This window comes from Gavia stellata, chromosome 15 (assembly GCF_030936135.1).
Source record: "Gavia stellata isolate bGavSte3 chromosome 15, bGavSte3.hap2, whole genome shotgun sequence".
Classification (NCBI taxonomy): Eukaryota; Metazoa; Chordata; class Aves; order Gaviiformes; family Gaviidae; genus Gavia; species Gavia stellata.
In genome coordinates, this window is record NC_082608.1 from 13,480,980 (window position 1) to 13,508,365 (window position 27,386).

At 40.5% G+C, this 27,386-nt stretch overlaps 1 protein-coding gene across 1 annotated transcript in view; it reads right to left on the minus strand.

Annotated features, from left to right (window-relative positions):
- BEAN1 (brain expressed associated with NEDD4 1) overlaps positions 1-27,386 on the minus strand; it is a 74,482-nt gene extending 47,096 nt beyond the window's left edge. The window contains exons 1-3 of the mRNA XM_059825089.1: positions 27,213-27,386; positions 2,289-2,317; positions 468-522 (exon numbers count right to left, since the gene is read on the minus strand). Of these exons, the coding sequence (XP_059681072.1) occupies positions 468-522; positions 2,289-2,317; positions 27,213-27,386 (258 nt within the window). The remainder of the gene's footprint in view (positions 1-467; positions 523-2,288; positions 2,318-27,212) is intronic.

Genomic DNA, 27,386 nt, shown 5'->3' on the forward strand with positions numbered 1-27,386 from the left:
GCACTTTGTCAAAATCATAGTCCTCATTCTTGCCTGCAGCCTGGCTTTGAAACCTTTGTAGCTAGCTGCGGGAAGATGGTCGTGGTGAAGAAAGATCTTCCAGTGACACAGAGATGATTTAACAACTCTTGAACTTGGTGAGAGGATGAGAGAATAAACAACACATGGTACATGTTAGTTTGATGCTTAATGCTCTGTTATGCTTATATGATTTAGATGAGCATGACACAGAAACCTGTGCAAAACACAATATAAGGAAGAGGGTTTCTTATCTCTCTGGTGACTTCTTGTGCCCCTCAGTTCCTTAGTATTTTTGCATTGATGGCAACTAAAGACATTTACAATAACCTTAAATCAGAGGACAGATACAAGATTTCATTTCTATACTGTTAAGGTACCTTGATACTATATTTAGCCCTGCATTTTACCATGCTGTCCTTGGCTGTATTTGGGAATCATAGTTTTACTTGTTTGAAAATCTGGGAAAAAGTTCTTATTTCTACCTCTATAGATGCTGCAGTGCTCCTGAAGCATAATCTTATGTCTCCAACTTTGGGAGAATTTCTAATTTACGGTTTGCTTCATTCAGTAGAAACTTTTTTTTTTAATCAGAAGCACAGAAATGTAGCTCTGAACATAGCTTTTTTTCCTGTGTTATTTTAGACTTCTATCAGGTTTTTAGACTTCTTTCAGATTGGCTAATAGGATCAAGTTGCAAAAGTACAGTTTCCACTCATGTTTCCATTTAGGATTGTGCTGCTGGAAAAGCAGTCTTTTCTAAAAGTGTCTATGTATATACAAAATCTTTGTTGGTGGGATTCTGATTTTGTGCTCTCCCTATACATTGGGACAGTTTCTGATTGGGACTGATGCTAAGAAATGTACTATACAGCATGTACCCCAGCGCACGATAGCACGAATATGTTGTAAGCGCTTTTTCAATCTATTATTGAATGTCTCATATTCTTTCTAAAGGAACATCTGATTTCACAAATGTGTTTAGTGTGAGAAGCGTGATTGTTAGTAGTTAAGCATAATTTGAAACTTATGTTAAAAAGTCATCCCAAATAGCTACTCTTTGTTGCTCCTCTTTGCAGTGTGTGTGTTCTTTCTCTAGCACCAAGTCCAGACCAAAACAGAAATCACTTTGGATTCACGTTCCTCTACCGATGTGTCTCTGAGGCAGAGTTATAATTACAATACCAAATGACTAGATATTGTTGGGCTACTTGTCAACATGGCATCTGCAATAAACCAGGAGCATTAATTTGTCATTCAGAGCTTTTGTCTGTTCAAGTCTGAAGGGTTTTTACATTTGTTTGCTGAATAGGGAATGAGGATCGCATAGTAGTCTGCCTAATCATTACACCGTTTGAGGCAAGTTTCAGGGCAATACATTAAGATGACAACAAGGAAACATGGTTTACAAATTTCTAAAAAGTCTAGCCTCTTCTGTTTTGCATTGGGCTTTCTATGACCTACTTTATTAAAAAAGTCTTGTCCTTGCCAGTTGTTTGGGCCAATGACTTGCATACTGTGTGCGTTTGAAGAGTGAAAATGGCCATTGTGTAGCTCAGTAGTCTAACTTATAAATAATCATAAATGGGAAGCATTTAGCCCAAAATATTGAACTCTGCTAATAAGAGGAGACGGTTGAGTGTGGATTAGAAGCAAAGTTCAATATGAGGTTGTTGTAGTAAGAACTAGTCTTCCAACTGGGACTAAATAGCTCGTCATCTGCTGGGTGGTCTGCCATGTTCTGTATTACTCTCTCCCCAAGAGGATCTGGGATCTCTTTTGCAAAGCTCATCTCTTTAAGATCCTGAGTCCTTGCTGTAGAAATCCCTGATTTAACCTATTCTGTAAGTTAGGGTCTGTTTTCAATGTTTAAAAATGGGAAGCAGCCTATTAAATAATTCAGAGTGATGCAGAAAGCTGTTCCACTGACTGTTCAACTTCCTGATGCAGAATATGTCATTTCTATATATCTCTTAGGTTCCCCAGTGGAAGGGAGACCCACCTGTTTTTGTGATCTAACTAGAAAAACATTACAGGCCAGCTGTAGTTACTTTTCTGTCCTAAGTAAGTGGGAACTGAAAGCTGAGGTTAAGTGTCACTTCAGAATATTTATCTCTATCAGGTCGTAGCCTGATGGATAACAGGTTGTCTGTGGACAATAAATTCAGCTACATAAAATAATCATATGAAAAAGTAAAAGCAGAATAGATGTTCTGGAAATTGTCTTGCAGCAAGTCTGTTCCTTCAACCCCAAGAGCAAAGACAGATACAGGATTGGACACAGATGGAAAAAAAGATGCTACAAGAGAAAATAGTGCAGTATCTTATTAGCAAGAGTCAGTGCCAAGTATGGACAGATACCAATCCAAGAGGCAGGAGAGCCTTGCTTTCTCCTTAAATTGCTATGTAATCTAAGGCAATTAATTTTTATGCCAACCTTTTTTCTCTTCCCACCTTTTGTGTTATCTAGACACCTGCAATCTGGAGGGACAAGGCCAGTTACTTTGTGCAGGACCTAGCGTGATAAAGCTTCAGTCTTAGCTGGGTCTTTCAAGTAATCCTGTAACAATTTTTCAGCTAATTCAAAATAAAGCTAGAATGCTGAAAACCTGTAAAGATCAGAGGCTTACAGAGCTGCTTCTCTTAAACCATGAAACTAAAAGAGATTAATTGCCAATAGGAGAGATTCAAAAGTAAAAAAACCTTAAAACTGTATGTATTTCACTATTTCTTTTTATAATGCTTCTAATGAAGAAAGAAAACAATTGCTGAAAGGAAAATCCTCATTTTAATGACAGAAGTAAAGGGATTAACACGCTTGCAACTAAAAACAGCAATTAAAAGATAAGAAACTTAAAGAGGCCAAAGAAACAAAGTGTCATAGAAGCAATATTTGTATTAAGAATAGACAGTGATCAAGTGGCTTTGGCTGGAATGTCCAGTAAATTATCTTCTCACAGGTCCTTGAAGACTGTAGGTGTCTCAATGTCGTATCATGCCATTATTTTTAAAAAACAGTCTGAGGGATTTCAGGAAGTTCTAGCAAGATACATATTGAGTTTTGGAGCTAACATCAGTTTGCATAAATGCTGTCAAAGCCAACTGAATTCCTTGCTTCTGCCAGCTCTGAATTTGAGGCCAAATTTTCAAAGCATCTGAAGATAAAGACTCTAAGTAGGCTTTACAAAAGCTCATAATCAATTACGTGTCCACCTCTCCTTGAAAGATGCTTTGCATAAAGGTGTCTGGGCATCTACTGCATTTTTAGGTGCTTGAACATCTAGCTCAAATACGATCATTATACAATAATGAAATGTCAGACTGCAAAAGTTAATATGCTCAGCACCTCTAAAACGTATCTTCCCCCTTACTCTTCTCTGAGAGGTTTCTCAGGATGGCTGCTTGTACCAGTTTGATCAGCTGCCCTTCAAAAACTAAAGCATTGTTTCTGTTTATTTGAAGGGAGCAGCATTGGACTCTAATCTGTATTTTTGCATAGTAGTTGCATAGGAATGAATTCTAATCTATTATTCTCTCCACTAAAAAAAAAAAATCAGGAATGGGAGGTAGTAGTTGGGACGAGCTGCTGAAACTAAAGCATTAAGTCAGTAGTTACAGTGGAAATGAACGATTTGGAGTTGTCAGCCTACATCCTCATAAACAAGGATGAGAAATCATCAGGCTTGGAGAGAAATTGATACCTTCCTAGTGTAGATTCCAGTGTAATAAATGAAAAGGTCAAAAAATCATTCTTGATGTAACTGAGGTGATTTCAAGCCATCATAAAATAAACTGACGGCAGAAAGATACTGAGCAGGATATGACTTATTAGGGGAGAAGAACAAAGAATTCTGAGGTGTGGTTCTGGAGGCATTTGAACATCCCTCCTTTCTGCACAGTTGGAGTCACTAAAGCCTAAGTGCAACGTGGAAAACTGTATGGAGATACGGGTGCTTTCAGAAAGCATCCACACTTTGAGGGGAAAAAAAAAATCAGCTGAAGGAAAATAAAGAGCAGATTATTCCAGGGATTAAACTTTGCTCTGCACTTAGGGATGAGGGGGCAACTAGAGTGTACGTTTCCCTCACTGCTTGGCATCACAGACATACATGGTTTCTGGCATTCTGTGTTAGAGAAGAGAGAGACTGGTAATGGGTGGTAGATATTGGTGCTTTGATCACTGACGCTTCTCAAGGTATCCCACAAGTGCAAGGGAATATACTGCTGTGGGCTGCAGAAGTCTTGCAGATCTATCAGTCTGTCTTTTAAACTTCCTGGCATAATGTACTTTCTCCAGGACACCAGCTCACAGCAAAGCTGTCATGCACAAGCTTGAAGCAATCTCTTGTCTTTCTGTATGTCTCAATCTGGTGCAGCCAACAGAACCACTGTATGATACTTGCACAGACCCAAAATCACCCAGTTTCTTCACCTGCTTGAACTGAGGCACTGCACTCCACCTGTGCACGTGAATGTGAAGTTATGTTCATTGAATACTGGCCTCTAGACAACTATGTTAAATTGGCTGAGTTTGGAGACCGTTCTGGGAAAAATACAGGATTTGCCATCAAGAACAAAAGCTACAGACTCCCTAGTCACAGCAGTGGAGAGAGCTGTTTATTCTTGCTGTGTACAGAAAGATTTCCTTCTTGATGAGTAGAAGTTTATTCAACTTTCCACTGTCGTCCTGGGGTCTCAGAGCACAGCTAGCAGTGCTGTAGTCAATGACAACATAGCTGGTAGCCAGCTGTGCTGTTACTGCCTGTGAGCTGAATGCTGAACGACAGCATCCAAAGTGTCTACTCAAGGGCTTACTGGTTTTAGGATCAGGATCTTCTGCACTTCTTCTTTGTAGCAAGTATGTTCCTGTGCCTGGCTTAGGTGGGTTTTCATGCAGAAAGAGGAGAGAGCCACAGTAAGCATGCTTTTGTTCCTTCTTGATTTTGTGAGATAATTCTGTTTAGTAAGACTAAGTTTGTAAGATCTATAAAGGCTATAACACAGGAGTCTTAATGCTGGATTTTAAAACACTGTCTGCATATTTCATAGTTTTGTTTCTCCTGATTATGCATCCAAATGACTGTTTTACATACCTCTGGACATACCTTGTGCTCTTAGATGTAACAGCAGAGACATAGTTCAATAAAGTTATCAGAAAGATTTACTAATATTTAAATACATAACTATATAGTCACTTAATAGTTGTAAAATAACTATCTTTTTATAATAGCTGATATGTATTGACAATCTGGGTAATTGAGTGAAAAATCAGTTGATTTATTTGCTTTTACCTGTGCTTAAAATCCATTTCTTCAGAGATGAATCTCAGAACTGCTGGGGAGGAGGTGGAGGACGCAGTGGCATGCAGGAAGGAAAGGCAGTTTGGGTAGAACCGTTTGTCTGCCTTTTTACTTCTCCAACTGTTGTCTTTTTTACTTTAAAAACAAACATACCTGACTAAAAGCTAGAAAAACTTTGCAAAGAAAATCCAATGTTTCTCTTAGAAAGAAACATCTAAAGCAACACAGCTAGTAGCAAATTTTATTTCTGATCAGAAAGTTCCATTAAATGCTGAAACTGTCAACCCGCCTTGGTACTGTGTGGTTGAAGTCACATAGCTCCATTCCTGAGTATTAACTTGCCTGGACTTGGCTTTACCCCTTTGTAGAAGAGCAGTACTCTTGGGGCACAGCTGACTGACTATGAGAAGAGCTGCAGTTCTGCTCCTGGGCCTTTGCATTTGCTTAGGAAGTTCAGTGTTGGGAGAGTAAACGGGTCTAGTACCTGGCATACATGAATTCTGCATAGATGAAGACTCCACTATGTAGTCTCCTTCCTGTAGTACATAGTAACAACCTGGGATAACACCAGTCTCCTTCCGTGTTCACTATAAAAGCGTAATACAAGCCACACTTTGGTTTGGTTTTTTGGTTTGGTTGGGTTTTCTTGGTGTGTGGTGGTGTATGGGGTTTTTTATTTCTTTTTTTTTTTTTTCCTAATGCCTACCGGGTATTGTGTTAATACTATGTGCTATTGTCAGTAGAACATTTCACAGTCCAGGCATTACAGTAATTACACATGATAGCCCTTGCATAGAAGGCCAGAATGTTGGGCCTGGCTGAACTGTACTCAGTTAAGGCCAAAGTAAAACAAAAATACTGTCTTAAGAACACTTAACTGTGAAGAGACGTAGGTACCTATTTGGAAATTGGAGCAATACTCGGACTACTCTGAACCATGTTTGCTGCAACAGTTCTATTACAAAACTCTACTAATCTAAAGTTAATGCAATACAAAGTTGTCTTGCAGTGAAGAAGCGGTCTCTCTGGGAGGGGCAATGGCAGGGAAAAGTCTGAGCTTAAGGGTCAAAGAACGTGAAAGCAAAGAATGGGTAAGAAATTATGTTATTCTGATATGAATCCCTAAACTAAACAATACCGGCTACGTATGTAATGAAGTGCTATGAAATGTCATTTCATGCATAATGTAAAACTAACAGTTCTGTGCAAAAATAATCTAAACAGTATTTTTGCAATATTAACCTGTGACAACATAATTACAAGTATTTATTTTTGCCAAGTCTACAGGCAATTCACTAATGAGTAGACTGCCACATGTAGCTATACTAATGTAAGCATTTACAATTTCCTGTCATTTTTGTATTGTTATTATGTATTTTCTGTGACTTAGGTGATGGCAGTTGGTCAGAAGGTGAACAATTTTCAGCAGCAGCTACTCCTTTTGCACTTGCTCTTAAGCCCAACTTTAACATGTTTTTTCTAGGCGTTTGAGGGATTACCAGGCAATCTGAAAGACAGCACTGCATTACTTGGTTTTGCACCATCTTCAGCTTTACCAACCAAACTCCATTCCTAGTTACCAAAGTTATCTTACGGTTAGATCCTACAAATACCTAGTGTTGGCAGAAGCTGCTTTTGACACTATGAATAATTTGTCCAAGTTGGTAGGTTGTGGCAGCAAACATTGAGCTTGGTAATATTTCTAGTCTGTGAATGATAGTAGCTGCCTGACTTTGTTGTTCCTTTATATAAGTTCCAAAGTAAGACAAATTTTTGTCTCTTCTTCCTTTAAACTTCAGGTTTAATCACATGATTTCTCACCTATGATGGGCATCTTAGCTTGAAAGTTGTTACCGATGTCATAATCTATTTACAACATTTCAGCATGGCTTTGCTTGAGCAGCAGCACTTGCTCTGAGAGATATTTTGGTTGTTTTAATTGTTATGCATATATTTTTATCATTATGCATTCTTTCATCTAAGAGATTGAACATGCTACTTTGATTCCCCGCATACATGTGGTTTTCTGCCAAAATAGGGCCAGCGACATGAGCAGAATTGGCTCCTAATATGTTTTACTTCTTTTTCAAAAAACTTTCATGTAATACCTACAACAGTCAGTCATAAAAAGGAGAGTGGAAGGAAGTCAAATGTCAGGAATTGTTTTATTTCAATGATAGGAAGTAATTTTTAGCCACATTTATTTCACTAGTGAGTGCCAAAATGATACAAATTTTGACTGATGTCAGTGTGCTGAATTTGTAAATCGGTTTTAGCAGCTATGTGCTAATTTGTTGTTGTGGGAAAAAATGCTGAAAAGGAGGATTTTTTTTTTAAATTTTTTTTTTTAAAGGAAATATTGAAGTATTTGTACCTGGCACTAAATTTTCTGGTCCTCTATTTCAGGCAATTCTCCCACTCATTTGCATGAGTTTTGTCTGTATAAAGATCACAAGGTTAAGTCCATTTCTGTTAACTCAGTTGTTTTCTTAGTCAGGAAGCTATTTGCTTTTTAATGGATTGATGTTTATCTGCTAGAGGACTTTAAATATAATATTCCTACAGCTGTAAATGACTGCAAGGCATGCCATTAATGCAGTTAAAAAAAAAAAAAAAAGACTACTTACAGAGATTGGAATAATTGCTGCCTATTCCAATACGGATGGAGCTTCCAGAGATGAGAGGAAGATGGAAGAAAAGAACTAAGGAGGGAAAAATGGAAAAAAAGGTCCTTATTAGCAGTTTGTTTTTTTGTTTTGCAACCAGATGTCAGTTGAAGACACATTGTGTCATTAATGTGCACTCACTCTCTCTGGGGCAGGATTATATGTTTCAGACTCTGAATATATGCACAGATGTAGCTTGGATGGAGGTGAAAAAACGAAACAAGTAATTGCTTCATACTTCCAGGAATCACTCCCGTTCAGGAAATGATATTATATAGGACTTTAGTGCCTCTTAGATTCAAAAAGCCATGTATAAACAACAATGTGTTATATAAATATGCTAATTATTGTTGTTAAGTCACTCACCAGTCTCTGAAACATTGTAAAACAAAATAACTGTTTCCTAATTTAAGTGCATCTTGCATACATTAGGCGTGTGTGTGTCAAACTGGGTTGGAATAAATTTATTCTAAAATTTGATACACATACTCCCCCTATGCATTTAAGCTTTAATATTTATAACACGCACTTCAAAGACTTATACTTGCAGGCAACAAAGTGCACACGAGTAAAACGTGTCCTAAATCACAAAATGTTTAGATTTCTTAAAATGGGCTTGTTTGCTCCTGCAGTTGCCCATAAACTATGAGCCCCTGATAGCCAGTCGGATGTAACACAGCATTCGTGCCCTGTTTTGCCGAGGCTGTATTTACACCCCGACGAAGCGTGCTCTCCCCCGTGCCCTGGGCCGCGGGCTGGTCCTGGCTTCCGCCCCTCCGCCCAGCACCTCGTCGCTGATCTTCCTCAGCGGCTTCTTCCCTCCGAAGCTCGTGCTTGCCACCACGGCCGCGGCCCCGCGCGGCACGGCGCTGGGGGCACAGCCCGGTGCGGGGTGCTGGTTCTTCTTTGGGAGGGGGTGCCCGAGTATCGGAAAGTTTCCGCCGAACCCCTCGCCCGCCGTGGCACGCCGCTGCCGCCCGCCCCGCGGCAGAGTCCTGCCCGGCTGCGGCCGCCCCCCGCCCCGCCGGGACCCCGCTGCCGCCCGCGGCAGGGGCGGGCGCCCGGCGCGGCTCCCGCCGCCTCAGCGCGCCTTACCGCAGCACACAGCGGCGGCCGTTGTCTCCATGCGCCTCCGCCGCGGCTCCCCGGCGGCTGGCGGGCGGCAGCGGGCGGCGAGGCGGGCGCAGCCGCCGCCGGGAGACGCGCCCCGCCGCCGCCTCCTCCTCCTCCTCCTCCTCCGTGCGGGGCCGGAGCGGCGGCGGCGGCGGCTGGACGGAGCCGGCGCCCATGGGCGGGAGGAGGCGGGTGACCTCCGCCCCGCGGGGGCCGGCCGGAGCTCCCCCTCCCCTGCCCTGCCTCCAGCCGCGGCGGGGAGGGACGGAGCCGGGGCAGCCCGGCGGGGGGCGGGCGGCGGCCCGGCCTGGGAGGGGGGGGGCTCCCGGCGTGCGGGGAGGCGGTCCGGCCTGGGGGGAGCGGGGCCCGGAGGCGGTGGGGCTGGCGCAGGCCGCACGGCGGGCCGGGCCGCCCGCGGGGTGCTCGGGGCTGCACATATGGGGTGGGGGGCCTGACCCGTCCGGGGGGGGCTCCTGAGCTCCCGGGGCCCGGAGTAACACCGGCTCCACTCCTCCTCCGCTCTTCTGCAGTCCCTGAAGAAAGGGAAGGAAAGTGTTAGGGACGCTGCGGGGATTTGCTGCTGGATAAGGAGCTGTAGGCGGATAACGGCTCTTGAAAGCCGAGTCCAGCCCAGCACTTTGGCTGAAAGGGAGGGGACTGCCTGGGAATAAACCCGCGGGGATGGACGGGATTATCAGAGCAGTGCAGAGGAAATAATTCGCTGTGGCTGGAGGGGGGCCAGGAGAAGAATGCAGTCCATGTAAGAGCTAAAACCACTTTACAATAGCAAGATCTACGTGTTACCAGGGATCTTGGAAACGTTTCTCATTGTGAGTGATAAATGGCCTAGTGCTAGAGACAGAGGAAATAGGGTGGCAGCGGGTACTAAAGCATAGAAGCTTCATAATTGGTTGTTTAAGAAAAGCATGCCATTAGCTGCTTAGGTAAAGAATACAAGAAATAAGGCCTTTTTTGGCATGTCCTGTCGGCAGTTTGGACTTTTTAAAAAAGCAAGTTATACTGACAGTTTCTTTCTCCTGTGCGTGCGTTAACCCTGCAGGCACTTGGAGAATGGTCCCACAGATACTGCTTGTGAGTAAGGGAAATGGAAATGGATGCTCCACGAGTACGTAGGCAGCCGCCTTTACTTCCCTGTCCCAGGGTGGCTTTGTAGTCTGGTGAGCAAGTTCTCTCACATTGGAACAACTTTACCATCAATATCTAGGCTATTTAATTTCTCTTTGGTTCAGTAGTGGTGGATTCAGAGTTGTAATGAGGTTTGGGGTGGATGTAAAGCTTGTGAACTCTCTGGTCTTTCTGTAAAAAGTTTCTTGCTGTCATTGATCTTCTTTTTCTTTTTCAGGCAAGCATTAAGCGAGTCTAAGGCAGTTGAAATGAAGGTTTACTGAAAATAAATTTACGAGTACTTTTCATTATGGCTCAGGGATACCTGTACCTTTTGCCAAAACTGTAGTACCTTGGTTCTTAATTAATACATCCCTACCCTAAAATCCCTCAAAATGCAGCTGCAAAAGTTATCTTGTGATTAATTTCTTCAACCCCTCAGAATATTTGACTCCTTGAAAGACTTCTCTATTGTTTCAATAAATGGAAACTGTATGGCTTTATTTTAGGACCCTGTTTTAGCTATAGTATCAGTATTAACTTTAATCCTGACTGACTTGGAGTCTTATGTTTGACTGAAAAATCTACGCTTAGACTATTACATAAGCGGACAAACTGTAGAAAACATAGAGGCCTTAGTAACTGACTTTGAATGCAGGGGAGTTTCTTAGTGTTTGGTAATTCTGCATTCTGTCACTTTCTCAAGAAAGTTTTTTCCCAGCCTTTAGAAATAGGGAGCGTGACTGACTAGGAGCTCAAGCATGTTTAGGTAAGGTTTGGAATGGCATTCCTTATGGATGGAACTGTACAAAGCTGCTGTCCTCAGTGGGTGTTTTCCAATTTACTGATAAGGGGAAATCAGTGAGAAACCCTTGCTGAAGACAGATAATTTTATTCTTGGATGATTTTACATTTTCTTCAATCTAGGGACTTCATTATAAAATTGTACAGTTAGTACGGTCTGCTGAAGTGACAGACCTCCTCAACTCAGCTTATCATCTCCTGTGGTTCCATTTGAGATTCTTGGAACTCAGTGCTGAACTGATGCTTAAGTGTGGTAGCTGCCATGCTACCCGCGTGGACTTTTTGTGACAGCCAATTTTTGTAAGGCAAAATAAATTTTATTGCTATAATGAGATCTCTTTTTGACTGAGAATTTTTATGTATTAGTAACGAGACATTTGGGGGATACTGTTCATCACATCTTTTTTTTTTATGGAAAAGGTGGTAATGAAATAAATGTCAGTTGGATTATACAATTAGTCAGATAAAATGCCTCAGGATGAGTAAAATTGATTAATCGTTTATGGGAACAGGAAAGTTTTTTCTGTGTAGAAAATTTTGTGCCTTGTCGGTGGTAATAGCAGTGAGATTTCATCAGTGCTAGCTGCTGTAGGAGTCTCATCACACATGTACGGAGATTTATTTGCCTTCATGTTCCTTGGCCAGGTCTTATGCCAGCTCAGCTAGCCTTGCACCTGTGCTGGACCAGCAGTGCCAGAAGTGCTGGGCATTCCCAGTGCTCTGCCATTTCTGGCCAAGCTGATTACACCAGGCCCTGGGCTAAGGTAATACCTTGCTGGGAGTTTCCACTGTGTGGTGGACCGGGCTGTATAAATCTGTGCTTGCTGCTGAAAACAAAAGAGGTCAGGAAAAGAGGGACTGGAATTCTATAGGAAGCATCTTATGCTTTCACAGCTCGCTGTGTTCTGAAGTGTAATAAATAGAATCCTTTGACGGAAAATTTTTCAAATTATTCCTTTTGAAAAACACCCAGATGTTCATTCTGCTTTCTCAAAAATTTACTTAAAATATGAAAAAAGACAGTAATTTTTGCATGGAGAGTCTTAATGCCTAACTTTTATTTTCAACTTAATTTTTGTGAAAAGTCTCAACATTTTTGAAAGTGTTTTTCATACATTTTTAACATAATTTTCCACTAAAGAATGGAGCAGCAGCACAAACTTGATATTTGTAGGCATAAATTTGTGCACTAACTATTTTTGCTGTCCTTGCTTCCATCATTCAATTGAAGACCTTTCCCATTGATCTCACAAAGCTGTGGAACAGGGTAGGTTGGAAGGGGCTTCTGGAGGTCGCCTTGTTCATCCTCTGACTAAAAGCAGATCCAGGTGTAGGAGGTTGTCCAGAGCCTTGTCCAGATTAGTCATCTCCCGAGGTGGGAGACTCAAATCTCTCTGGCTCCTATTCCCATGATAACTATCCTCATGGTGAAAATTTTTTCCTTTTATCTAATCTGCATTGTCCGTGTTGTAACATGTATCCATTGCTGCTCATCATTGTATCTCTGGAGAGAGTCTGTCTCCATCTTCTCTATATCCTCCTGATCTGTAGCTGAAGGCAGCAATGAGATCCCCCCAAGCCTTCTCCAGGTTGAAAAATCCAATATGCGCAGTTTCTCCTTGTACAGAGACACTCCAGTCCCCTAATCGTCTTGGTTACTCTCCGCTGGGCTCACTCCAGTGTATCAATGTCTGTCTTGTATTGGGGAGCCCAAAGATGCCCATAATGCTCCAGATGCAGTCTCTCAAGTGCTGAATTGAGGGGAAATAATCACCTCAGTAGAAGGAAGGCAGGAATCCAGATAGGTACTTCTTGCATATCACTTTTCTTCAGTGATTTTTTTGATTCAGCTTCAGTTTCTTATTCTCACAGGAGAGATACGTTGTGTTTGTATTGGAACCTGCTTAGATGACCTCAGCCCCTTCTGAAGAGTGTTTTGGAAAGTCTTTTTTCTGTTAAATATCCAGTTTCACACTGACCTCATTTCCAGAATTAAAGATCCTTTTAAATTTCAGTATAATGACTATAAGCAATGTATTTTTTGATGTTGTTGTTGCAATATGTATTGTTTGATGTTAAGTACTGTGCTACAATTGATGAGCCCACTTGCTGCTGCATTTAAATGACAGAGGAGCAGTTCTGGCTGATTTCAGGTTCAAGGCAACTCCTATTTGCCTTATGCAAGAAATCATTTCACTGCCTATGGAGCTACTTGCATGAGTATAGTGAGCAGGATTAGCCTCACGTGGACAAGGATTTTACTTTATTTTAAATGGGAGAGTCTGAGATATTACATGAATATTTTAGCTTGTATTTTAGCACAACTGCTGTATAATTCCTTTTGTTCAGGCCGGTCTGCATGTGACATTTTTGGATTTCTTGTACCAGTGCCCACATTTTACTTTCCTCATTTTCATTGTTTTTTATCCATTTTTATATTGTCTTTCAAGCAGGGGTAGTGAGAAGCAATTAAATTGGTCATGGTTTTGAGATCTGTTGTGAATGGAATTCCTGAAGGGTTAGGATGGGTGGTTAGATTTTTAAATTCATTTGTTTATTTAATATTCACTAAATCACATTTCTAAGAAATCTTAGGGTGGAGATAGTTTTCAGTTTTCAGGTTAGCAATTTTCAAGCAATGAATTTGAATATGATCAAAGTAAAGTGAATTCCCAGCAAGATCCTAAAGATTTTTTGAGTTTGGACATATTGTAGAATTGCTAACAAAAAGAAATTCCTTTGTGCTAAAAGCTGTTTTAATGAAAAGGATGGAATTTTAAATCTATAAAGTTACTGTATAACGTTTTTCAGCTAGCATTTATAGGACAGGTAAATTTATATTGAAAAATATTTTCTAGAGGTTTAAATCAAGCGATTTAGCTTTTTAGACATAAAATCTGTCAAGAGGAAAAATAATTTTAAATTATTAATACAGATGAAACATATCACTAAAAAATATTCTATAGCAGCACCAAGGCCCAAAGGCAGAAGTCGTGTTCTTTTACATGCCATGTAAATGGCATCTAGATCTAGAATGAAGAGGCTCTTCATTCTGTTTCTATAGTTGCTATGTCAAGAAAGTATTCTGTAGGAATTCTATGTCATGCCCAAATTCTCAGAGGCTATTTTTCTCATTTTTAAAGCTACCAACTGTCTTTTTCTATGGAACAAAAGATGCTCTTAGGCTTTGGAATGGGGCCAGATTTAGTTTCTTATTTATTCACCTGCTTGCAGACTTTTGAGGAAGATGGTGAATTATGCTGTCACTGCCTTCTGTACATATGTATTTTTTTAATATGTATGTACGCACTAGGAAATAATTGTGTCCAAGATTGTTATTGAAAAGCCAGTAATATTTCCTTTAACTGTCTGTCTGTGATTTCAATCTTCCTGATGCCAACTGAGTTAATGTTTAAGGATGTAGAATGGAAAATTTGATCTCAGTGTTCTTTTCCCTCTCATTCTGTGACTCCTTAATTAAATTTATAGTTAATTATGCAATTTATTTTGTATTGACCTTTCAAGGACCTTAAAGCATCTGACAGTGAATGCAGAGAGAGTCTCAGTCTTTATTTCCATGAGTCCTTGTATGAATTTGTCATAAATTCTAATGGTACTTTTGGAATTAAAGATGGACAATGGATTATTAACAAATAATAACATATGTGTCCCTAGACACATATACACAAATATATAAAAAAGAAATACTGGATTATGTCATACACAACATTTAAATTTAGGTAACACCACTACCACCAGTAATAATAGTAATTCTGCATATCAGAATATTACAAAACATTTTATATATTGTAGGTCCACTCTTTGACATAGGTGTCGCACTCAGTGCTAAAAGTCCTGTGTTTGGATAATCAGATCCACTTGTAGTCCCATAAAACACTGATACTTGTTCCTAAGGCGAGGGGTATCTGCGGTCTCGGGGGGGACCATACTTAAAAGCTGGTTCCTCGATACAGAGGCCACATCCTGTACAGGCACAACTCGGCTAAGGTGCAAAGCCCCGCTTGTGTGCATCAGATGTCAGGGGGAAGGAGAAAAGAAAAGGGAAATGAAAGAAAGCTTCATACTACAAACTAGTTTCTTGACTATTTAAAAGATTGTTGGTCAGTGTAACCTTTGTGGAGGTTAGGAGTTTTATAATTTATTTCTTATTTTTACAGATGGACACTAAAGTATTTGTCAATTACTATCAGTAATCTTTTTAAAAGGGCTTTTGATAGAGAGCTCTTGGGGAAAACACTGGTGAAACACTGGAATAAGCTGCCCAGGGAGGTGGTGGAGTCACCCTTACTAGAAGTGTTCAAGGAACGTGTGGACGAGGCATTGTGGGACATGGTTTAATGGGCATGGTGGTGTTAGTTGATAGTTGGACTTGATGATGTTACAGGTCTTTTCCAACCATAGTGATTCTGAGAAAAAAGACATACCCTACAGTATTATTAGTGTGGGCAAGCATATGGATCTAGCAATGCATTTGTTAACCTAAACCAAAAGTACAAATGAGAAAAAGCCAGTATGGCAGCAAAAGAAAATACATATGTGACCCCAAACTGATTTTATCTTTCTGAAACTGTTGTGTACTAGCAACAAAAACTTACTGCACCTTGGCGAAGTACAAACCCTATAATTCATTGCCTTTTGTGTTTTACCAATGAATACACAAACCAGTATCTCTCCATTTATATTAGTATTTTATTTATGAAGTGTTTGTGAACCTGTAAGATCTCTGGAAAATTGTCAAAAATTTATAAATACACAAAGGTGCAATGTTCCTCACTGGAACCATGGACGTTTTTCATAATAGTGAGGAAGAGATGCAGACTGGAGATCTAAATGCTTGGGGACATACCCTCAGGCTCATGAAACCCTTGTGCAACTCAAACCTGGTTTCACTGGCATTGTGCATACAAAAGTGAGGGTAAAATAAGGCCCTGGAAGTAATGCTCGATCTTATGTAATGGTGAGGCTCCTGCCTGAGAGGAATTGCTGTGAGAAGCAGAAACCAGTGACAGAAAAGAACTTGCACAGAGGATGATTCAAATGCAGCCAGATTTTACATGAAACGGATTTAAAAAAATACATCAGCAACCTCCAGGTTGTGTTTCTCCCTGTATCCTGATAGACTGGCACCACTTATGAAGTAAGACATATTTTTTTTATATAAACTATTAATGGTTAAAGTAAGGATGTAACATTATCTTATTTAATAGTTCTAACCTGTGGAAATAAATGTGCAGTAGGATAAGCAAAGTGACAATTAATTTAAAATCTCAAGAGCAGAGAAGTTCGCTTGCTGGGAAAGAAGCACTGCGATAAATGATTTGGAGAGGTTGGAAACCAGGGCAGTTAAGTGGCTTATGCAGTTCATTTGCAAAGAAATTTAAGGCGGGCTTGGGGGCAAAAGGAATAGAGCAAAGCAAAAAAAAAAAAGGAATGGACCCTGAGGGTTTTACAATACAAAAAGATTGTACTGGGGTTTAGGATAAAACTTCATCTCTGACAGCTTGGGCATGGTGTTTAATGCAGTGGAAAGAGCAAACAATAGTGTGGCACAAACTAGTAAAACGATATCAAAAAGAAATCAGATGAACTGGGTTGGTGCAGAACTTGAAAGGTTGGTGAGTGGGGCCACATTTAAGAGATCAGCTGCATCAATTTCTAGTCAGCCTTTGTATATCCTTTTGACAACACAAGATATTCTCAAAATCGTGGGTAAAATTATATAGGAGCAGTTGTGGATGACCACTCTAGGGTATAGGTGAGCAAAAGCCAGTACAACAGGCTTCTGTCTGAAGAGGGAAATTATGATTAAGTATCAGTGGAGAAAACAGAAGGAATTGAAGGGGAAGGAAGCCATGGGCTGCTTGAGTTAGCGACTTGTTATCCCGAAGGACGCTTTTATGTTCCTTAGTACTGAAAAGGACAATTGACTTTTCTGAAAAGCCAGAAAAAATGACATGGTACGAACACGTGCACCTGAGTTGTGCCTCTGCCACTCTTGCTTTCATTACATTACGAGCTGGACAGATGAGCATGGCTTTGTTATTAATCCAAATTTGCTCCAAGCTTAACTGAAAATGTACTGACTGTCAAACAGAGACCAAAGAAAGCAAAGGGCAACTAGGCTTTATTGGGTTTTTTTTTTTCTTTTTCTTTTTGAGTCATTAGCTTGAAAATTGACTTTTTTTAAATTCCAGTATATACTTTGTACTTTATTATTTGGAATGGGTTAGTATTTCAGGGACTCCTTCATTCAGATTGTTGAAAGTTCTTATCAGTAAGTAGCTGTCGTTAAAAATTAAAGTATACATGTAAACGTAGTGTGCACATTCTGACCTTAGTGTCAATTAGCTCCAATCATACTTTGTTTCAGAGGTCTAACAAAAAAACAGGTCCCAAGGTAGCAGAGGTCTACAAAGTGTCCCAAGATGAGCATCTGTTAAATACTGTAAATGAAATATTCAGTTTACCCTGACAGGCTTCAGAATGGAGTCTTGTTGTCATGATTTGTTAAAAGATGTGGTGGTGCATTCCTTTCCTCTCCACCCTGGACCGCTCTACGATCTCAGAAATTCCAGCTAGGCCCTGGCCTTTGTGTAACGAGTTGGGCAGTTAAGCATCCCTTGACCGTTCCAGGAACTCTTGGATGGTTAAGGCAGGGAACAGCACTGACCGTACCAGGCACTCCTGTTACCTGACTGAGGTGGGTAATGAGAGCAAGAAGAATGGGATGATCCATCATTCCCTAACAGCCCCAGAGCACTCTTTATCTGGATCATAACCCAAGTCGAAGGACACCGTGGTTACTGAAATTCCATCATTTTCCTAATGACTAAAGCCAATCATCTTGCGAACCTATAAACAGCGGTCCCAGGTGAGACCCTTTGAGCTCTCCTGGACCGCAGCGGGCTGCAACCAGCGTCTCCCTCTGAGTGGGACACCTCTCAGAGTTTTGCAAACTCTCCAGTTTGTGAAATCTTGGAGGACTGTGCGGAGCCGCTGACGGGACCTGAGGTAAAACCCCCTCCTCCCCGAGACTCAACCCTGGCCTGTTGAGGAAAGCCAAGACATTTGAAGTGAGTATTTTCACAGAACTCGAGGGGAATTTTTAGCAGGTATACCTTTGTCTATATCTATAGCTTTATGTCTCTGTGTGTGTGTGTGTGTGTGAATCAATCTGTAATCAAGCTATTGTTGTGATTAGCTTGCTTTGTAAATCTTAAAACTAATCCATGATTAAGTGCTGCTAAAATCTTGTGATTTACCTCAAACTGTGAATGCATCTCAAGTTGCTCCTAAATACACATAATCCTTTAGATAAAACCCGTTGACCAAGTCTGGGACTAGGATTAGACATAGCTGCACCTAGACTCCTCTCTGAGAAGGAGTTTAGAAAGCAAGGGGGTCTATTCTGAACCTTGTGACTCAACGGGAGGATTTCTTTATTCCTTGTACCCTCTCTTTTTCTTTAGACATAAACCGTTGACCAAGTCTGAGACTAAGTCTGGATTCAGCTGCACCTAAACTCCTCTTTGAGAAGTTTAGAAAGCAAGGGAGTCCATTTGGAACCTCGTGACTCAATGGGAGGGTCTTCGCTGTTCTTTACCCCTTTTGTTTCTCCAGTCTCTCAGCATAAATCATTCCAATTCAATTCTAATTTGATTTTTCTTTGTATGTTTTAGTAAGTAATAGAGTGGACCTTGTCATCGAATTCTGTTAAATTGCATTTTTATAAAGTTCTATTAAAATTGCTTTTACCAATACCCTTGATGGTGATTCTGTAAGTGGCCTAAACCACTCATTCATGACAAAAGATTACTTCATTTCTGGAATTTTTGGCTACAAAAAGCTTTTTTTTTTTCTATATGATCCAGCAGTTAGCTTTTCAGATCTGCTACACAACAATGTAAGCAAGTGCACTAGGAAAACAAAGCTGTTGTCCCAGATGCCTGTATTTTTCCTTTCAGATCATCCGGCACCAGAAACAAGGATGTGATCCAGTGTTCACACGACTAGGAGCATAAGGCACCAGTAATATAGCATTTACTCATGCATTTCTGTCCTGTAGTGTGAATTTGGTTCCAATGCATTGCCTGGATCTCTTCCCAACAGATGAAGTTGGCTGTGAGGAAAAGTAATGAGGGCAAATCCTATATCCCCTCCTTCATTTTAGGTTTTTCACTACCACTAATAATATTGTAGCTCTTGTATATCTAAAAGGCCTTTGGTCTTGGGAGCGTAAGGATGGTTGTCTTGGTAGACCAAAAAACAGTCTGACAACAAAGATGTGAGAGTTGGGGACAGCAATTCTGTTCCTTCTGTTTTCTCTCCCCATTGCCTCCCCTGGTATTTCCCCAGGCTGTGAGCTCTGGCGGTGGCTGCAGCTGCACAGCTGAGTACAGGCTTGTGAGTGATGCCTTCATTCAGCATCCCCAGTCAGCATCATTGTCTTTTCCATTGGTGGTTACCTGTGTTTAAGAATATGAGCATATAGAGGGAACAAAACTAAATAAAATCATAGTATGAACTGCTGATTTCCAAGCTAATCTAAAATTACCTCACAGTATTCCCTGCCTGCGCCAAAAAAACACTCAAGAACCCATCTTATTATTTCTGAGAGTAAGTCACCTTCTCTCAACCCATCATTACAGAAGAAAAGGACTCAACCTGTGCTGCCTTTGCTTCTAGATACTGTGTGAGACACTGTGAGTCTGAAAGCCAGTTTGCTTTGTTTTTTTTTTTTTAAAAACCACAACACATTTATTCAGGCTTTAGAATATATCGAGAAAATCTAGTCTTGTTTATTCTGGGGCACTAGGATTATGGATACCACCCAGGTAACTGTAAGGGTTTTTACAGTGACACACCAAGAACTACTGCATTTTACCAAATTAGGTTCCAGAAGTTAAGCTAGTGTGTTCATCTGTGTATTGTCTGTTGGTTATTTCTTTGTATCCATGCTCTCTATGGATAATGTAAAACTCCAGGTTCAACTTCTGTTTGAAGTTGGGCTTGAAACATATTGTGGCAGTGTTTAGGGGAAATTGACAGCAGTAATGTCAATAGTAAACTGATTTCAGGGCCATCTGCTGTATTTTAGCTGCAACTGCCCCTGTGTGGTGAATGAACAAAGATCAAGTTTAGCTGGTGCACAAGGAAGTGTAAATCCTGTTATTTTCAGAAGTTGTTATTTATACAATGGTAGACTTTGGTATTTTCTACATAATAAACTCATTGCATGTCAATCTGCTAAGTAATATCTATAGCCAAAATGACGATAACACATTTATTTTAGTACTAAAGTAGGAGTCAAGACCAAAACCAAATAGCTATTAAATCTTACAATTGAAAAGATTTATTTATTTATATATATATAAAAAATAATTATTCTATAGGATCTCTACTACCAGATTTTGAGATAACCACTATGGAGCAATTCTAGCAGATTCGTTGTAAGCTTCCAAGGTTTAAGAAGGAAAGAGGACATGTGGATTTTGACGTTCCAGATGCATTTGCTGTCCTGACAAGGAAAATGCATTTCTTGTCTAGTAAATACAATGAACATTAATAGAAGAGAAAGAATAAATACAGAGAGTGCAATGTCAATTTATCTAGCGGGTTTCCAGTGATCACACTTTAAAATAGAAGAACATGTCTCTACTCTGCTCTGAAATGTCATATTAAATTGACAAAGATATTCCCATGATAACTGTCCAGAAAATAGCTGGTATCACCATTCTAACTGCTGCTTTTTGTTGATTTACTGTTATTTTGGCAACATGAAAACCAATGCCAGCTGACACTCATGTGCTTCTGGCATGGAAAATACTGATAAAAAATTCAGTGATGGGGCTTGATATTCAAGTCAAAATGAAAAAAAAAGTCTGTGAATATATAGAGAGACTGTCTCTGAGAAAAAAGAAAGGTATGAAGGGAGTTGGGGCATGCTATAAAAGGATAGGAAGCCCTTGTTTCTGTTTTGTATATGTTGAGATAACATTCCTTGCAGTGACAATGATAGCAGAGTGACCATAGTTGTTGCTTGCTCTCTCTTCTCGTGCATCCACCTTAGAAGTAAGCATGTGGACTACAACGTGGTTGTTGCCCAGAGTCCAGTGGGGAAACCTTCTCAAATTGTAGAGTCAGCGGGACCATGGTGTTGGTGGAGCATCGAGGTCCTTGTTTCCCTGAATACAGCTAGTTCTTTGGGGTTTAGTTTAACTCCCAGGTGAAGCAGGGAGAGTGCAGCTGAAATACAGTGAGATTTTTATGTATCGGTGATCGCTTCTCAGGGTGCAGATACTTACTGCTTCACTGAAATCTTCAAAAAGTGTATGCACATTGGCTGTGAAGCTACTAGAATGTGTTATCAAAACAATAAATTTAATGTATGAAATGATCACATATTCATTCAAAAGCACTAGGGAAATGCATTATTTAACACACTGCCTCATGATGGTGTTTAGTCTGGAGCTAAATACAGCTTCAGTTGTAATTATATACGTGCTTTACCGGTGGGGCTGCCATAAATGGATTTCAAAGCTATGCTGAGGACAGTGTTATTATACTGATTTTCTATTACTTTCAAAATCATTTTGTTTCTGACAATGTGAACTGACAATAAAATGAAAATGTGTCCCACCCACTTAGGGGTTTTTGTACATGCTCTTTCTTTCTTTTCCCTTTAGTTGCCCCATGTGAGGGACTTGATGTAGATCTTACATTTACTAGAAACCAATATCTAGATGCATTTAAATTACTGCAGATGTAAACCTGTGGGGCAGGAGCTCCAAGATGAGGGAGAGTAAAGAAGAGCACTCCTTTTATTGATAGAAAGGGATTAGTGTTGTTGAGAAGAGATGTATTTACAGAGTCCGTCTATCCTGAAGTGACTCTGAGGCAGGCTGTGCATGAACTTGGATTTGGGAATTGCATGGTGCTTCCCTAGAAGGTCTTGTAATCTGCATGGACTAAATGGGCACAAGAAAGAGGGGAACCCAGGGAAACCAGGCATGTCCCTGACATTATTTATGTGGGCATACATGTGATTTCAGGAGCTTGCACAAGGTACAGTAAAAGTATACCTTTATGTCTGACATTTAATATTTCAAGTTTTATCATGTAAAGACAGCCAAGCCCACTTAATTAACTGAAATTCTTATTGAAATGATCAGTTTATCAAAATTATCTTCCTGACATTGAATGGAATTAATTGCTAATGAAAAAAAAAATAACAAGGCACAAAGCAATATAAATTTGTCATATGAATAATGTATTTTTACTGTATTTTGCTAAGTTAAGAAAAATTCAAGTGATCTGACCTTATTTATTCCTTAGAGAAGTATAGGCCTACAATCATTACCTATGTTTTAGAATGCTTTATTAAAAAATAAGCAATTAGTTGAGCAAATAATCTACCGTTATTTGACAGATCATTAGGCTGTTACATGAGAAACAGGATTACTCATAAGAAAAATCAGAATCCTAGGGAAGCTGTACCTAGAGATGGGATTAAGCAAAATGTCTTAATATTTAAACATGGTATTAGAGGCTGAGGATAAATGGCAGACAATTGATAATAACATTTGTATACAAATTGGCTTAGATCATGTCTTTCCATCGAAGATGAGTCAATCTGAACCTTAAAACTGATTGACACTGAATGGATCTGCTCTTTGCAGGTCAAATTTGTGCTATGACGCTCTATTCTTTTACAGTAGGTACTGCTGTCGCTGGTGTTTGTGAATTTTATGTAGACAAAGTGGGCTTGATTTCCCTGTAGGCTCTATTGGACTATCTTCAGTTGTAGGAAGTGTCCCTTTCTTGAGTTAGGTGACATGAAGTAGAATTGTAGAAAAACAAGGCAGACAGGATTTTATTGATTTAGATAGGAACCTCACGGTATTATTTGTAAAGATGTGGGGAAGTATGGGTGAGAGAATTGTTTGGGTGGGTAAAGGTGTGGTAAGAAGATGGGTTTGGGAACTTGTTTGCAAAAGGTGGGAGTGTAAGGGAGGAGAAATGTATGTGGGAGTGCGGACGGAGGGAACAGTTCCTGGTTTGGGAAAGTAGGATGAAGGAAAAACAAACTTTAAGCTGAGCAAGTCCAAACTGTGTTCTAAGAGGAGATGCCTCATTCTTTTTTTGGCATCCCACTATCTGATGTCAGGGCTGGAAAAACTGTTTCTCTAGGTGACCCCCACTCGTACTGTCTTATTCCTTCCTTTGGCTATATTTCTGTAGAAATATCTAGTGCGTACTTCTTTTTCTCAGGCTTCTTGGTAGGGTAAGTGTTGCAGCTCTTTATTACCTAGCAGGAAAGTGTTCCTTGGGTGCAGCTCGATCACACGCTCAGCATTCAATAAGAATCCTTCAGTTTCCTCAAATAAATGAGATATGTGAAAAAGATACACTTATTTTAGATTGAGTGAAGCTCCACTAAGCTGAATCTGAAAATCATAACTAACTGGAAATGGCAGAAAAAAGGCAATTGTGCTCTCTAGAGATAAGGGCAACTGATAGGTGGAGCAGCAGAAAAAAACCTATTAAAATGAGTGCATTGGAAGGAATAAGATCAACTGCTATAACATTTTCTAAGTCGCAAATGTGCTATTGCAGCTTGAACTGTTCCCATTACAGCAAAACGTTATTGAAAGGACTTAAATAGCTTGCCTAGCAGAGCAGCATATAGTAGTATCACCGTAATTAAGCTCCCACCAGCATTTCTATGATAAACATATCTTCAGGGTCCTATAACCCAGCTTTCAAACCTTTATATGGTGCTTGCAATATATTGTGCGGTGGTTTAACATTTGTCCAAAGGTTATAATGTGAAACTGTGCTCTCATAGTGGTGGAGCCTGTTTCAGATCAGAGGCGCTTAGAGCAATGCATATGTTCCAGAGTCCTATGGACAATGATGACTCTTCGCAGACTGTCCTGCCTGTGGGGACATGGGCAGCTGAGCATGTGGGTATAGTGAAATCACAGCATTTGTGTTCAGTAAGAGCCTTATCCCTGCATGATTAAGTAGTTGTGCAGTGCTCAGAAGAGGGCAGGAAAATCAGTGGACTGACAGGGAGAGTCTGATTCCTATTTCATCTCCTCTCCTTGAGGAGGAATGTAATCAGCGCCAGTCCCTTTCTGTTGATACACAGTATTGGAAAGTCTCTCAGAGTTAAGGGAATCCGACAGCCACTGAATGTGCATTAGTACATGTGGGTGGGCCGAAGTTTGGATCTGCACTCAAAATACTTCATCTGATAAGGGACCTAGAGAAGATTGCTAGTTCATTGCAGTGAGGAGAAGAAAGAGACTCAGTAAACTTCAATTTCTGCACACTCTGGGTGCTTAACAATGACTCAGGCAGGCATCGTCTTTAGAGGAAATATAGATATTTCAGAGTCCCATCAATAAATAAATAAGGTATAATGTTCATTCAGGCTTTTTGCTAGCCATAAGTTCAGAGACTTAAAGTAAAGTCTATAGCAATTCTGGACTAAAATTTACTGGGCTACATATGAATGCTGGTGTGTGAAGGCTTCTCCTTTCCTAGCAAAAAAGAACAGTTTTGAGACATTGCCTCTTTAATACTGCCTGCTGTAAGCAAGTCTCTGAGATGAGTACCCTGTAAACAGTGCTAATGTTACTGTGCGCTAGGGGCATGTCATAGTGATTCTTTTTAGTAGCTTATGCAGCCACAGCTCCTATCGCTTCAGTGACAACTGGAAGTAGGTCCTGTTTATAGTGATGCAATTCTAGGTACCTTTGAGAAGCATCAAAATAAAATGCACTGCATAAACACATACAGTATAGAACCTTGGTTGTGCATGTTACTTTTTGTTCTCTACCTAATTGGAGTCCAGTTTAGCCCCATTTGAAGTGTGTCAGCTCTTAAGTTTAAATTCTACATGCAAATGCTTCCAAGGCTGATCCCTCGGACATTAGCCCAAACAGCTGCTGTCGTGGAAATGAAAGCTTGTCCAGCTGTTCAGCTGTGCTTTGGGGTCTTTAGAACTGTCCTGGGATGAGCTTTCCGTGGTCAAAGGAAATACTAACTAGAGGTGAGTGTGTTTCATGAGTCCTTTCCTGTGCTGTAAAGGACTTGAACCAGAGGGCCTCTGAACCTGGTGACTAAAACCATCAGAGGTGGGTAGAAATTAGAAAAGCTAATCTTAGAGCTGTGCAAGAAAAACAGCTGAGAGTTGATTATTTGTTGTGGTCAAAAATGGGATAATTTGGGCAGCTGCAATAAAGGTCTGATGTAAGTAGTATGAATGGCTAAAATAAACATGTTTCTTAGAGGCAGAACTGAAGTAATGAAAAGGCAGTGAAACTTGAGTCCCTTGGCTAAATGTAAGTCTTTTTCCATCCCATATGGAGCCACATGAGGTATACTGGTCATACATTTAGCATCTCATAAAAACAAAATCTGACCTCTGTTTCTCACCAGTGTTTTCTGCATGTAATAAATACTCTTCGTGGCTATGCCACAAATTTTAAATGCCTAACATGGTACTTTTAACTTCCAGATGTGTACAGGACTACCTTGCTGTGACTCTTCCTCATAGTGTGTTACCCATCAGTCTTGCTCACAGTGACCTGTGAAATGCAGGTTCTACTCATGCCTTATGCTACAGGTTCTCTGTTAATTGTGATGGGAATAATACTATATACATCATGCAGAGCTGTAAATATGTGCAGGGGAGGGTGTTTTAATTATAAGTCTTCGCAGATCTTTTGCGAAAATCTCTTGTGCCTGGAAGTGTGCTGTAAAATAATGAATAATACTAAAGCTTTCATCCTTAAAATGCGTAAGCATTAGAGAATGTTACTTATTCAGAATGCTTTTATGCATATTAACTAACCCTCCCGACGATGTGGGGAAGTGTGTATGTATGGTTGCTATGGCACTTGAAGGGGAAGACAATGGCCAGATAACCTTTCAGAAGGGAGTCCCACTTTGAACACTTGATGTGTAAAAGCAAAAATCTGGGCCTACATGACATACCTGAGATGAAAAGGGAAGTCTGTGTCACAGCTAGGATACGAGCCCAGAGTTCTGCTCTTGCAAATGGTCTTTATTAGTGCATATTGTTTATAAGTCACAAATTTCTTCCTGAAATATGTCTGTGTCAAAGGCAGTCAGCTTTGCATAGGTCTGTTTGGTGACCATTTAATGTTCTGCCAGATAGCCTTCTCTTGGAAGACCATGTGGTGCTTCCTGTTCACTCAGAAGTGATGTATGTGACAACAGATGGATTATACACAGCTATGCCCATAGAATGCCTTGTCTGCTTGCCAAGTATTTGCATCAACTTCCAAAAAAATCCAGATGTTGCAACAAAATCCAAGAAAGCCAGTTCTGGTTAGGCTTGGTGCTTAATCATCTATTTATAGGAAGGAATTAATTGTGAAGATTGTTTTACTAGGATTGAAGAGAATCACTTATTTTTTCTAGCTAACTCAAAGCTCTTTTAGTAAAGCAAGAAGAGGAGGCTGGCGATGTTCTAACTCTTTTTTACAGCTCTTCAGTAAGGGTATAATGCTTTTCACTTACTCGAAGTGATCACTCTGTCTGTCTTGATGAGCAGTTTTGCCAGATCCATGCAGGTACTGAGAGACAGATCTGAGTCTGTTCAAGATGTGATTACTCCGTCAGGTGACAAGTGGTCACTGCCAAATCAACAGAATGAGATAATGATTTTGTGTCAACATGCGACATAGCTCTGCTGCCTGATATTTCTGACTGCCCCGCGTCTAGCCCTCTGCTAGCTTTCTAGGTGTATTCCTTGATGCCAGCTCTTTCGCACGGTTGACTTCCTTGGTGGATCCCTGCTAGTCTTGCCTTTTGCTTCTGCTGTCTGTTGCTGTTGAGTACTAGAAAGCAGCACAACCAGGCATGATCATTGTGTGTTTCTGACCCTTGTCTGGGCTGCATTGGTCACAAAGGTGTTGGTTTTTGCTGCTCTGGATCCTTACCTGGCTGCAGTTGCAGAGCTCGTGTCATTCTCAAGCACGGTACTGTTAGGAGGGCAGTGCACTGCTTGTGTCTGCTTGCCCCCCATGTTTGCAATGGCTCCAGGTTTGGGAAATCATCAGACACTCAAAGCTGGAGTAGTTAGCAATGACATTTGGCAAGTTTCAGTATCCATGTGGATGGCTCTTACGCAACTGAGTGATACAGAGGAGAGCTTCGTAGTCTCCCCAGCTGTGTTACACACTCGTATAATCTCTATCCATCCTCCCTCCTGTTCAAACAGTAATTCCTCAACCAGGAAGCCACCAACTCTGCTGTACACCAAGGCATGGTAAATCACAGCAGCAACTTCACTGACATTCAT